At 56.5% G+C, this 13,251-nt stretch overlaps 2 protein-coding genes across 2 annotated transcripts in view; both read right to left on the bottom strand.

Annotated features, from left to right (window-relative positions):
• Window positions 1–955: 955 nt before the first annotated feature.
• TLX3 (T cell leukemia homeobox 3) lies at window positions 956–3,589 on the bottom strand. Its single transcript, XM_051793817.1, has 3 exons — window positions 3,065–3,589; window positions 2,439–2,682; window positions 956–1,909 (listed from the first exon to the last, which is right to left on the bottom strand). Exons 1-3 carry the CDS (start codon window positions 3,504–3,506, stop codon window positions 1,699–1,701), a joined length of 897 nt encoding a protein of 298 aa, XP_051649777.1. The 5' UTR covers window positions 3,507–3,589; the 3' UTR covers window positions 956–1,698.
• A 2,324-nt stretch (window positions 3,590–5,913) lies between these two features.
• LOC127473990 (spidroin-2-like) overlaps window positions 5,914–13,251 on the bottom strand; it is a gene marked incomplete at its 5' end in the record, with an annotated part of 33,532 nt that continues 26,194 nt past the window's right edge. Inside the window, 2 exons of the mRNA XM_051794276.1 lie at window positions 5,914–6,261; window positions 6,739–6,829. Coding sequence (XP_051650236.1) covers window positions 5,914–6,261; window positions 6,739–6,829 — 439 coding nt within the window. The remainder of the gene's footprint in view (window positions 6,262–6,738; window positions 6,830–13,251) is intronic.

The raw sequence follows: 13,251 nt of genomic DNA, 5'->3' as shown, positions 1-13,251 counted from the left end.
ATCACCCCGCTGTGACTGGATTTGGCCCTGCTGTGGGACCTCCACAGCCTCCCCCCGACAAACCAAACCCCGGCTACGACCGGAGCCAGTGCTCTGGTCCTGCTGAGGAAAGAATTGGTCAAGGAAATATTTGCTCCATCCCTCGCCCTGTGCGGCTGCCCGGCCCTAAACCGCCCTGTGCCGCAGCCGGGACCGGGACCGCCGAGCCCAGGAACGGTGTTACATTCCTGCAGCCTCCCGGTGACCGTGGGAGCGGCAGAGCCCCCCCAGTCCTCCACCCGGAAACGCGGCCGCGGCCGTGCCGGGTCCTGCCCAGGGCCGGTGGAAACCCGCACGGGCCATGGCTGCTTCCTAAAAATGTCAGTTTTGCAGCTTCCCCCGTTGCTGGAGGCCGGGACACCCGGGCCCGAGAACTACGGGAGGTTTTCTCAAAAAATCCCCCCGCACTCCGGTGCTGGGGACGGGCACCGGGAGCTGCGGCCGCCGCCGTCCCGCTGCCGGCGCGGTGCGCGCAGTGAAGGCAGCGAAACGAAAACCGCCGGGCCCCGCCGGCAGGAGCGGCGGAACCGCGGGGCAGAATTACCGGGACCCGGCGGGGCAGAATTACCGGGGCCCGGCGGGGCCTCCACCGGCGGAGCCGCGGCCCCGCGCCCCTCCCTCCCCTCGCTCCCACGCGGCGTTGCCGACCGTGTCCCAAACCCGGGGCCGCTCTTGGACGCTTCCCCCCAGCACCGGCGGCGCGGGGAGGGACCGGCAGCATCGCGTACCAGCGGCCTGGTCCCGCTCCGAGCCCGCCGGCCGCCCCGGGCCCACTGCCCGGTCCTCTCGCCGCCCCCGTTCCGGCCCCTCACCTCCGTCTCCGCCGCCCACCCCGCAGTGCCCGGCCCGGCGGGCTCTGCTCGGCTCCCCCCGTCGCGGCGGCAGTCAGAGAGCGGAGAGGCGTTTCTAAAGAAAACGTTTATTTACACGTCTCGGCAAGTATAAAGTATTATACATGGTCTGTGTCAACCCCAAATCTTCTTTATTATGAAACATAAGGCGCTTTCTCGAGAGCCGGTGGCGCAGGGAGCAACTGCTGTTTCGGGGCGCTAAAGCTCATCGGCTGGGAAGGTGAGGACAGAACGGCGTGTGGTGCCTGGAAGGAGCCCTTATTACCACGGTGAATAAATTACAGCTGACATTAACTTCACCTGGGACAGATGGGAGCTACTGTTTTTCAGTTTAATAGGGTTTCCTAAGCTAATGAGTCATCACCGGCTCAACCGAGTCCCCTCCGCCAAGTGACAGGGAGGTATTTTTTCTTTACACTATCCTCAGAACAGGAAAAAAAATAGCCTTTTGTTCCAAAGCCAACACAAAATACCTATGTTCAGATTTCGATATAAATAATCGAGGTTTTATATAATTCCATATTAGTAGTGCCCAAAATCTCGATGCATAAATAAATTAAAGTATTAACACTTCTTACAAAAAGTGACATATTTCCCTTCCTAGTGGAACATCGACACAAATATACAAGCGGCTCCGCTCCGCGCCGGCCTCGGGGAAGCGGCTCCGGTCGGTCCCAGTCCCAGCCCCGTGAGCGCCGCTCGCGGCCCCCGCCCCCTGCCCCGTCGGGGGGGAACCGCGGCCCCGGGGCAGGGGGAGCTGCCGGCCGCGCTCCGCGGGCCAGTTCGCTGCGTGCCCGGGCTGCCGGGCTCAAACGAGGGAGGTGACCGGGGGGATCTTGGCACTCTCCTCCTCCCAGGGCTGCAGGTTCTGCAGCGCGAACAGCGACGAGTTGTGCAGGCACAGCGGGTCGGGCTGGATCGACTCGTTCAGCGACTTCTGGAAGGCGTCGTGCTGCAGCTGCAGCATCAGCCGGCTCGCCTGCTGCCGCTCGGCCTCCCTCTCCTCTGCCGTCTGCCGCCTGCCGGGGGACACGCTCAGCCCGCGCCCGGGACCCCGCGGAGAGCGACGGGCCCGGGGCCGCGGGACCCAGGCAGGGCGGCCGGCGCATCCCCCGCGGGCAGCGGGGCCGCGTCCTACCGGGGCCGGGAACACCGGGCGGGCGGCCGCCGCTCGACCGCCAACGGAGCGACTCCGGGAGGCGGGAAGCGCCTTTAAACCCGGTGTTTCACAGCAATACCGTTTCCAAATATTCCCCCGTTTTCTCCCAATATTCCCCCGATTTTTTTTGAATTATTTCCCCGTTTCTTCGAAGAATTCCCCGTTTTTTCGAATAACCCCTCGTTTTTACGAATAATCCCCCGTTTTCCGAATGGGGGACTATAAAAAAGAAAAATATAAAGATAGTAACAATAATAATTACGGTATTAAAATAATAAAAATTTACCCCCAACCGTTCGGCTGCCGGGAGCCGGCTCCGGGGGCGATCCCGGCCAGGCTCGCGGGGCGGCGGGCGGGGGACGGGGCGGCTCCGGGGGCGCGGGACTCACCGCCACTTGGTGCGCCGGTTCTGGAACCAGGTCTTCACCTGGGCGTCCGTCATCTTGAGGGACTTGGCGAGGGCAGCGCGCTCGGCCGAGGCCAGGTACTTCTGCCGATGGAAGCGCTTCTCCAGCTCGCAGATCTGCACCCGGGAGAAGGATGTCCGCGGCTTCTTGCGCTTCGGCGGAGTCCGGTTCTGGTAGGGATGCCCGATCCGCCGGGTCACCGTGAAGGGCGTCAGCGCCGCCGCCGCTGCCCGGGTGGGAAGCACAGGGATCAGCCCCGCGCCCGCACGGTGCCGGCCGCCCCCCCGGGGCCGCCGTTCTGCCCGCCGGCCGCCCGCGCCCCGCCGGCCCCCGAAGGGCCCGCGGCTCCCCGGGGTCCCGCTTCCACCTCTCGTCGAAGGCTGCGGAGGCGAGTGGGGCCCGGCCGCCCCCCGGGGCGCCCCGCGCTATCCACGCCGTGAGGAGAGCGATTTTTCGGCTCGCTCCGAGCGCGGGGGAGGGAAGCATCCAGCGGCCGCCTTTACTTTTATTCTTATTCGCATTACTATAATTATTTCGTTTTACATTTTTTATTGGCCCTTTCGTTGCTTGTCGGGAGCCGGCTCACCCGCTCCGCCCCGGCGCCTTACCTGTGAATCTGTCCTTGACGAAGCGCCTGCTGCTCTCCATCCAGGGGAAGTTGAGGCTGCCCAGACTGGGCACGGCGGGCATGGTCGGGATGGCGCTGGAGATGGGCGGCGGCACGGCCCCGGGGATGGGCCTGTGCGCCGGCACCCGGATCACGCCGGCCGGCGCCAGGCTGAGGTTCACACTGTACGATCCCGAGTCCTCGAAGGGCGCGGCGATGGCCGGGAAGGGGGCCGGCAGGGCCGGGTAGGGCGCGCCGCCGCGGCCGCCGGGGCCGCCCAGGAAGGTCGCGCCGTCGGGGCCCCGCGGGGGCGGCGGCGGCGGCGGCGGGGGAGCGCTGTCCTGCTCGGGGCTGTTGAGGATCTGGTCGATGCCGAAGCTGATGGGCTCGTGCTGGTGCTGGCCCTGCGCGGGCCCCGGCGGGTCCATCCTCGGCGGGTCCATCCTCGGCCGTGGCCGCTCTGGAGGCGCCGCCGCTCGCGCTGCGCTCGCGGCCCCGGACCCGCCGCGACACCAAACTTTGCGGAGCGCGCGGGCGCGCGCGCAGCCCCGTCCCCGCCCGCGCCCGCCGCGCGCCCCGCGCCGCGTGCGCCCCCGCCGCCGCCATTGGCCGCCCCGCCCGCCCCCCGCCCGCCCATTGGCTGCCGCCGCCCCGCACCGGCCGCGCGCGCGGGCGCGGGGGCGCCGTGACATCACAGCGCGCGCGGACAATGGCCCCGCGCGGGGGGGGACGGGACGGGCCGCACGTCGGGGGTGCACCGCGACCGCCCCGCACCGCCCGGTGGGCACGCACCGCCCACGGCCCCGCACCGCACCGCCCATGGCCCCGGTCCGGCCCTGAACCGCGCACCGCCCCGCACTGACCACGGCTCCGCACCTACCACGGCCCTGCAGTGCGCGGCGCCCCGCACAGCACTGACCACGGCCCCGCCCCGCCCGACGGCTCCGCACCGCCCGACGGGCCCGACTCAGCCCCGGCCTGACGGAGCCGCGACCCTCCGACGGTCCGCTCCGCGCTGCCCGCCCGAGGCGACCCTGCGCGGCAGGACTCGGTCCCGGCCCCCTGAGGCTGCCCAGGCCCGCCAGGCCACGCCAGGCGCCCGCCCCAACGGCATCGCGGAGCGGCGGGACGAGGCGGTGCCTGGGGCCGGGCCGGGTGTCGCCCGGAGCCTTGCAGGGGTAGATTCCGTTTAGGCTTAATTTGTGGAGCCCGGCGCGGCCGCCGAGCGCGTTTGCAGCCGGTCCCTGACGGCCGAACGGGACTCAAGGCGTTAACAATTAAATAACGCTCAGTGCATTTACTTAGTTCCCTCTTATAAAGGGAAATGAAAACAGGGAATAGAATTTCCCTGTTAATAGAATGTAATGGCATTTGATCAGCACCTGGCAGAGCGAGCCCGGGATGCCGGAGCGGTGACAGGAAGGACTTGATTAGTTTTTAAACCTTAGGATTCAATTACCGCAACGCTCCGAATCGTTTCAGCGGCAGCGAGCGGGACCGACCTGCCGGGCACTGCTTGGAGCCCGCCCGCGGCCGGTGGCACTTGCGGGCCGCGCTCCCCGCGGCTCTTCCCCCGCGGCAGAAGCGGGTCGGGGGTGCCTTTTCCGTGCGCCCCCTGCCTCCCCTGCCCCGCACAGGGCTCGGGGTCCGGCCCGGCGCCGCCCCCGACGGGGCCCGGCGGCCGCAGCGAAACTGCCGCGGCAGTTTCCCGGGGAGTGGCGGAGGCTCGTCCCTGCCCGAGGCCGTCGAGGAGCCTTCCCCGGCTCCCGACATCGAGGGACACGAGCCCCACCCCGCCCGGCGGTCATTAACACGGCTATTAAACGCCCAGCCCCCCGGGGGAACCGCCCGCTGCCACCCCCGGCCCCGGGCAGCCTAATCGGATTGTCCCCGCTCGGTGCGAGCGGAGCCGCCGCTCCCCGGAGCGGAGCTAATCGGATTGAGGCGATCCCGCAAGCTGGTGCGGGGCCGCACAGCCCCAACGGAGCTGCCGCGGGCGCCCGGCCCTCGGGGCCCCGCTCCGGACGGCCCGGCGGGGCGAGCGGGAGGTGGCGGGAGGGGGCAGAGGGGAAAAGGAGCAGGGGAAAAGGTAAAAAAAAAAAAAAAAAAAAAAAAAAAAGGCAATCCGTGGAGGCTAAATAAATAAAGAAAAAAATAAAGTGCCACCCAGTCCTGGATCAGGGCAGGCTTTGTTAGAGAAAATTGCAGCTCGATCTGCATAATGGGAGCTCGGGCTGCCCAAGGCGATCTTTTTATTGCGTGTGTGTCTGCTGTTATCAATTTTGTGAACGATTTCACAGGGAGCCTGGCAGACTTGAGCTGGAATAATATGCAAAGATGAGCTTTGAATAATGAATGATGTGCTTTTAAACCAATTCCAAAGTGTCTGTGATAGTACAATATGAAAAGGGGTGGTAAGTAATAGTATATTTAAAAGGCGCTAGTATGTTTTTATTACTATATTTAAAAAGATATCTATATTATTTTTGTGAAATGGATAATATATCACAGAGTCTTTGATAATCAGCTAAACAATACATTTTTCTTTGGGAAAACTCTCCTGGTTTTACACAGTTAAATATAGAGTATCAGCGTACAGCTCTGTAACGCTCAGCTACCTTATTAAATATTAACGCTATTTTAATATTAGCTTTTAAATTTAATATGTTGACGTTCTGCAGTTTTACTTTAATTATGTTTTATAATTAATAACCCCGGACGTATGGTATCCTTAAATGCAGCTCTCCCGCAGCCGCTTCGTCTTCCTCGCCCCTCCGCGGGCTGGGGGCGTGCAGAGCCCCGCACAGAGCCCCGCACAGAGCCCCGCACAGCCTCGCACGGCACCGCTTTCTACCCAAAATCCGCTTCCGCTTTGCCAAATGCCGCGGCCTCTGGCTCTTTGCCGGGCTCCGCTCCCTCCCTCCCGGCCCCCACCCGGAGCGAGCGGATCTGCGGCCCCGACGGTGCGACCTGGGCCGGAGCCGGGTCCCCGGGTCCTCCTGGCACGGCGCGGTGTTGCGACCCCCAGCAGGGCCAGGGGCCCGCGGGGTGACCGTGGCGTGGAGATGGGCGTGCCCGCCCAAACCTCGGCCACTCTGTGCCATCGGGGAGCCGGACCCAATTAAGGGCTGGCCTGGCCGGGCCCGGGGAGGCAGCAGAACGCCCGGGCAGGTGCAGCTCCCCATCGCAGGGGTGCACCTGAGTGTAAGGAACCCCATACTCAGCTGGGCTCTGGCCAGGCCCCAGACATGCATAGCAAAGTGTGGCATAGCATAGCCTGGCCTCGGCATGGCACGGCATGACATGGCATTACCTTTGTATGGAGTGGCACGGAATGGCACAGTACAGTATGGCCTTTGCGTGGCACAGTGTGGCACAGCACGCCAGGAAACCAGCCTGTGAGTGCCACCTGAGCACCGGCTGCGGGAGCGTCTGGCCCAGCACAGGGGGCAGGGCAGCTGCAGCACTCATGGGATGGTGTCTGGTTGGGAGGGGGTGAGCCATGCAGGCAGGAGGAGGCTGGGAAGGGAGGGTGCTGGGAATGTGTGGGAAGGCTGCTGTGGAGCGAGAGGGGGCATTGTCAGTCCTTTAAAACTCTGTATATTGTACAAACATTAACTGAGATGTGGTGCTGAGCCCATGGTGCTGGCAGAGAGAAGCTCCATGCAGCCCCACTGCCAGGCTGGGGCATGGCTCCTTTGGCCTGTCAGGGAGCATGGCCGAGTCACTGGGGCTGACCGAGGCCAGAGAGCACTGCTCCAGCCACCTGTGAAGGCATGGGGGGACATAGTTAAGCAGGGGAAAAAAAGTAACTAGTGCTGTGTAAGAGGACTGACCACCTCCCTGGCACCAGTGGGCAGAAGAGTTTCCCCTTCAGTTTGTCACTGGGAGTCACTGGGGACAGAGGTGCAGCATCTGTCTCACTCATCCCTGAAACCCAGATTTTCTCCCAGGCCTGACTGCCATGGAGGGGATATGGAGGGGGATGTGCTGCAGCCTGCCACAGCCACCGTGTTTGGTTGTGGTGCACACACACACTCCTCAGCCCCAGGAATGTCTTTGGGCTCAAAACATGGAGGACTCTGTAGGGAGGGCGTCCTTGTAGGACCGTGTCCTCAAAGGACCCATATCCTTGCAGAATTCTTCAATGTGCCTGGCAGTGCCCAATGCCACCGTTTGGCTTTTAAAGTGCTTCCTGTAGGATGAGATAATAAAAACACGTGGTAGACACTGCTAATCACCTTCTGTGCCCACCCACCATGGCTGCTTGTGCATGGGCTGTGAGGCTGTGCTTGGCTCAAGAGGAGACAACACCACAAAGCCTGGAACCTGTCCAGTGCACATGCTTTGAACAGCCCTACAGCCTGCAACCACTGTGTTTGTGATGCAGCTGTAGGGGTTAGAGGTGCAAGTTGGCACAGCTGAGTGGTCGTGGTGGTGCCCAGGCCTGCAATGCCCATTGGGCTCATCCTGGCCCCATCAAATGTGCCTACAACAATGCTGTGGAAATATAGGCTCAGGGGCTTCAGTGAGCCCAGGTAGTGCAGAGGCTGGATCACACCTGAAATTGCTGAGCACATTCCACTGCTGCTGAACTGCTGCACTGGGGCTTTAGTCCAGCCGAGTCTGACTCCCAGTGCTCCAGAGAGCTGTCCCAGTACATCCAATTAGCTGCACTTCTGCATTTCCAGCTCCTCTTGTATCGTCCTTCCCTCAGCACTCAGGCTATGATGTGCTGGGCCACATCCCCAGCACACTGTCCTGCATGTCCAAGGTCTAGAAGCTCCAGTTCCTGCAATGGCTCTTTCCATCTGGGCCTGGGACCGGCAGTGGTACATAAGGTACTGCCTAACAGCTGGAAGGCAATTACTTGGAGAAAGAGGGGTTTGACCAGCATCTAACCTACAGGTCAGGTCTTCGGAAGCATCTTCATGCTGCCCCACTAGCTGTCACACTGCCTCCTCAAGGCCGTGTCAACTCTCAGGTACCAAACTCCTCTGTTGTCCACAGACCCTCCCTAAACACGCAAGAATTCAGGGTTGTGAGCTGGTCTGGCTCCTTGATTGTGCAGGAGGCACCAGCAGCTTTGGGAATGTGCCACCCCACAAGGGCATCACTCATTGCTTTCAGTTTTGTTTTTAACTACAGTGTGACAGAGAACAGCAATATCTTACTGCACAAGAAAGCAGCAGCAGACACTGTGATGTTCCTGCTGTAGCTCCTGTCTTTGGCAGCAGGTCTCGGGGTGGGCAAGGCTGATCCTGTGCTCCACAGCCCTTTCTGAATGTTTATTCCTGCATGAACACAGCATGGTTTTGAGTGATTACATACAATTCGTGTGGAAGTCAGCACAACAGAGGACACAAGTTGCTTTTCAGCTGTAGCCCTGGAAGAAGCATTGTTGTGGAGCTGGCAGGTGACGCTGGTGTTCAGGCTGGAGAGGGACATGGATACTCTGTGTCCTGGCATGGGAAGGGGAAGGAAGAGGGTGACAGCAAAAACATGCAGTGAGATGCTGCCTGAGCTCTACCCATACCCAGCTGTGCCCAGCCAGGGACACACAGTGGCAAGGACTGAGGTGTGTGCACTGGAAGGGGATGCAGTCATGACCGTCATACCTTCTGTAGGGCTCTGGGAAACCCTGTTGGTCCTCCTCATCAGAGCTGAGCCCCCCTGGGTGGGGACCACTGTGGCCAACAGGCCCCAGGAGAGAGCAGTGGCGTGACTGCTCCATCCCAGCGATGGAGCTGGACCCTGGCTGCCAGCCTGTGGTCGAGCTCTCACGGGGCAGCACCATGGGCAGGCACTCAGCTCCTGGTGCTCAGCAGAGCAGGTCCACCGTTTCATCAGCCCATAAGGGTTAAGTCAGCTGCACTTTTTTGGTGGGAAGAACTCTGGTGCTGTGGAGCTAAAAGTCATTCCCCTCTGCCCCTTCCTTTGGACTTGGAGGGCTGTGCCCCTCCTGCCTCTAGCTGGGAAGAGCCTCACCCCACACAGGCAGAGGGGAGGATGGGGTAGCAGAGCTTTGCCTTCAGCAGCCCTTTCCCCAGCAGAACAAGGGACAGTCCCTATACCCCGACCTGAAGGAGATAGGACACCTGCCCATGAGCTCAGCCTGACAGGCCGGATACATGGACACTGATAAAACTCTCTGTCCTTGGTGTCCCAGCAGATGGAAGCAGTTAAACCCCACTCTCAGAGCCAATGCTCATGAGGGCTGTAGTCTCTGACAGATGAACGTGCCTCAGTAGTTCCAATTCCTGTTCCAAAGCTCATCTTTGTGGGGTAGGTAACCTTAACTGTTATATCAAAAAAGCCAAAATTTTATTTTAGTTCAGAATCCATGAATCATTCCACAAATGGCTGAGGCTACATGAGATGGGGAGGGTACAAGGGAGGTGCTGGGGAAAGAGCCACCACTGCAAGGGAAGGGAGCACAGAGGATGATGGGCAGACGGGGCTCAATTTCTTTCTGCCACCTCTGATAAAATCAGGCTGTAGTGAAGCCGACAGGGAACATCCTGGTGTTGTGGACAAGTCCTGAAAGACGCAGAGACATCTGGTCTCCCCGAGCAGCAGTGCCAGCCCCAGGTGAAGGAGGAAGGTACAGCAGGTTGTGGATACGCCCGGGGAAGCAGCCGGGGTTTCAGCACCGCTTCCTTCCCTCTTTCATTCTTATTTTATATATCAACACACAGCTGCTGCCAGGTTTTTCTGCTAAACATGACTTTTGCTGGGCAAATTACATTAGGATGGATGCCACAGGTATCCATTAGGGTTTATTTATCATGATACCATTTGTATCTCATGCTTATAAATAACTTATGTTATAGTTTTTGTTTGTAGAAATGTAACTTACATATTTTATTATGCTTTCTGTAAACCTCAAAAAAGAATGTTGTCAAAGCAGCCTCTTAGCAGCAGTCTACACCCTGGTACATAAAATCTACACTAACATTATTTTTTAATACGGTGAGGAAGCGTGTTATCCCGCTGCAGTTTGAAAGGTTTGCTGTCATTGCAAACACACTGTGCAATAAAACATTAACAAGGCTAAGAAATTACTCTGTAAGGTGTGCATATTCTGGAGCTGAGTTCTTCAGAGCCTCCTTTTGCAAGCAGACCATGGCATTCAAACAGTGCTTGTCCCAGTGCTGCCCTGGCTTGCCCGGCCCATAGGAAGCTCTGGGGTGGTTTGCTCTTGCTCACAGAGGGACAGACACTCACCTCAGCCTCAGCAGTTGGTGCTTTTCACTCTGAGGATATAAAATGCACTTGGGCTTGGAGAATCAGCCCTATTTTACAGTCCCCAGCCATTTGCATTATCACGTTGGTTCCTTGCAAGGAAATTGCTTTGGCTCTGAGCAGTATCTCCCTTTGACATTTCCCATTCCATTGTTTCCACTTTTTTTAAAGGAGAAAAAAATTCCAAAGCCCTTAAGGTAATTATGTCTTTTCAAAAACTGTGTAAGGCATTGCACATGCTTTTTAAACACGAGGGAAAACCTGGGCTGCCCCCACTGCGACCGGGCCCCTTAAAAAAGCTGAGAGTAAACTCTTAACAAAGAGCCTGGAGCCATAAACCTCTCTATCTGCTCTGCTCTCCCTTTCCTAACCTAAAAGCAAGTGTACTTATACAACCAGCTACTCTAAATATGTTCTTGTTGTCAATTGTTAACCAAGGTGAAAATGCTCTTTAAATATGCATCTCCAATTTGCCCAGTTTAGAAGACACTGTTTGGGGCCTCACCTGTAAACAGGGAATGCGTCAGAAGGGATGTTTCAGAGACACGTCTGAGTGCTCTGGGGAGTCTGCAGCTGGTATTAGAGCAAAGCCTGAAGCTTGGCCACGAGTTCTGGGGCACTGTCCTCTCCCTTTCGGTCTGCCAAGCTTCAGCTCTTGGCAAAGCGGCCAGTTTACCCAGAAAAGGGGCTGGTTTGGGAGCACACGGCCGTGGCGTGTCCCCAGGTACCAAACACAGTGCAGGCACAGAACCCACTGCCATTCACCTGAGCCTTTACTGCCAACGCAGGGAGCTGCGAGGCCACGGCAGGGCTTTCCCCTCAGAGCTGTCACAGGAGGCAGCACTGCCAGGGCTCCTCCCCAAGGCTGTGGGAGATCAGTTCTGCAGCTTTTAAAACCCAGCTGAGCAGCACAGGTGCCTGTTTCCTTTCAGGACCAAAATGGAAAGTCACCTGTACTAACCCACAGGTGTTTGAGATGGTGACACATCACATGTCTTGGCACACAGCATCAACACCCCAAACCTGCACCTCTCCAGTGACCTCCATTCATTACTTCTCAGGGGCTCAGCACCCCTGGAAATCAGATGCTTTGGTTGCACATGAAATACTTTCTTGAGCTGAGTTTAAATGCAAACAGCAAAGTGCTGAAGAAAACGCCCTCCTTGCAGCTGTAGTTCCTAAAACTAAAATGTGCAGAAAAGTAACAGTTGCAAAGAAAAAAACTGGAAAAAACCCTGTAAGGAACACAGGTATGAACTTTTCCTCCCTGTTGGTCACAATTAATAATTTCCATTCTTATCTAAACAGTGGTGAAATATTAATAAATTCACAAATATCAGCCAGCATGAAAAACAGGTGAAATTTTTTTTCTTAGGTAAATAACGAAAAAACCCAACCCAATCCCAATCCAAGTTTGTAATTGCACATAATAGCTTTTCCACATTGAAAATTAATTGACTTACTGCTTAAGCAGTTCTAATTTTTGTTAGATCTTCCTTCAATTCATTTTGCATCTCCTCATCTGGCACAGCCCCTCCTGTCATGGCAGGACACCCCACGCTCCCCACCACAGGTCTCTGTAACTATCTGCTTTCCTTTTTTTTGTAGTGGTGGATAGAATTCATTCTTTTTAAAGTGTTTTAACAACTTTATTTTCTTCTGTGCTTCCCCCCACCCCCCTGTTTCCAAAGACCTGGAAAATGTGTACTTGTGAAATTTAAATATCATCAGTACTTCACTGAGACTCACTCCATCAACTCTTATTTTACTCTGTGTAACATTCTTAATTTTCCTGCTCATTTTTAGTCTTCTGCTTTGTTGTCCACATTGTCATTAACCATCTGTGCTGAAAAGAAATATATAACATTTTGTAAAAAATAGTAATTTTATTGTTTCAAAAAGATGTCATATAAAGCTTTCATCTCATTTTCAAACAAATATGTCTTCAAGAGTGAGCTTGGAGGTTTTACCTGATGAGGTATTACTTGCTATTACATGCAGAACTGAGAATCATTAACTGATACAAGTTTAGAAAGAATGCATATTTATTTTGTTCTTTGATTAAGTATTGTTTCTACACTGTTTCATAAAGATAAAATAACAAGATTATAAATTTTGATAAGAAAGGCTGAAAACATTCTTCAAACTAAGGCTGGTTTTTCACTGTTGTCACTATTATAAATTCTTTCATTTAGGCCAGAGACACAAAAAGGCAGAAGACATCTTAAAAAAAGTTTTCACAAGGGTCAAAAATTGCTCCAAGAGCATAACAGGGTCTCAGAACTTTCAGAGTTGGTTTATTAGCCCATGCTCTGTTTCCAAAGTCCTTGTCAACTCTTCATATTCAGACCCCCAGGATCAGAGGCCCTTTCTCTGCGCAAAGCTTTGGCCACAACCAACATGTGAGCCTGGGAAAAAAAGAACCCCAAACATTTGGTTAAAGGAGACCTGAGAGTCAGAGATACACTGCAAGAACTGGTAAAAATAATAACTATAATGTATATTAAATTGAAAGAAAACTAGAGGAAGACTCGCAAACAGAATCACTAGGTGCCCTCAGAAACCAGTTCTATAAAATAACAAGGAGAATATCAGTATGGGCAGTGTTATAAACTCAGCCTACTGACTTGTGACACATTTTAGAAGTCAGATGGGAAACGACTGCAACAACTTCCTCCCCAGCCTCCAGCAAAGGGCTCTTTGGGATGTGTCCAGATGGTCATCAAGGCCAGGCTCTCCCTGGCCAGACCCACCTTCTTCCCCCAGGAGAGGTGTCAGACTTCAGCCTGGCTTGGTGAAATGTGGCACCACCACTCATCTGGCACAGAACAAGCACACAAAAGTGCCCCACAACACTTTACCACTTGCAGGGGTAGTCCGTCCAGTGGCATCACATCTGAGGCTGAAGGACAACTCACACAGCCTGCATGGCAGCCCAAATAG

The sequence above is a fragment of the Manacus candei genome, unplaced genomic scaffold (assembly GCF_025592945.1).
Source record: "Manacus candei isolate 608988 ecotype Guabito, Panama unplaced genomic scaffold, ASM2559294v1 h1tg000037l, whole genome shotgun sequence".
Classification (NCBI taxonomy): Eukaryota; Metazoa; Chordata; class Aves; order Passeriformes; family Pipridae; genus Manacus; species Manacus candei.
This window is presented reverse-complemented; position numbering and strand designations above follow the sequence as displayed.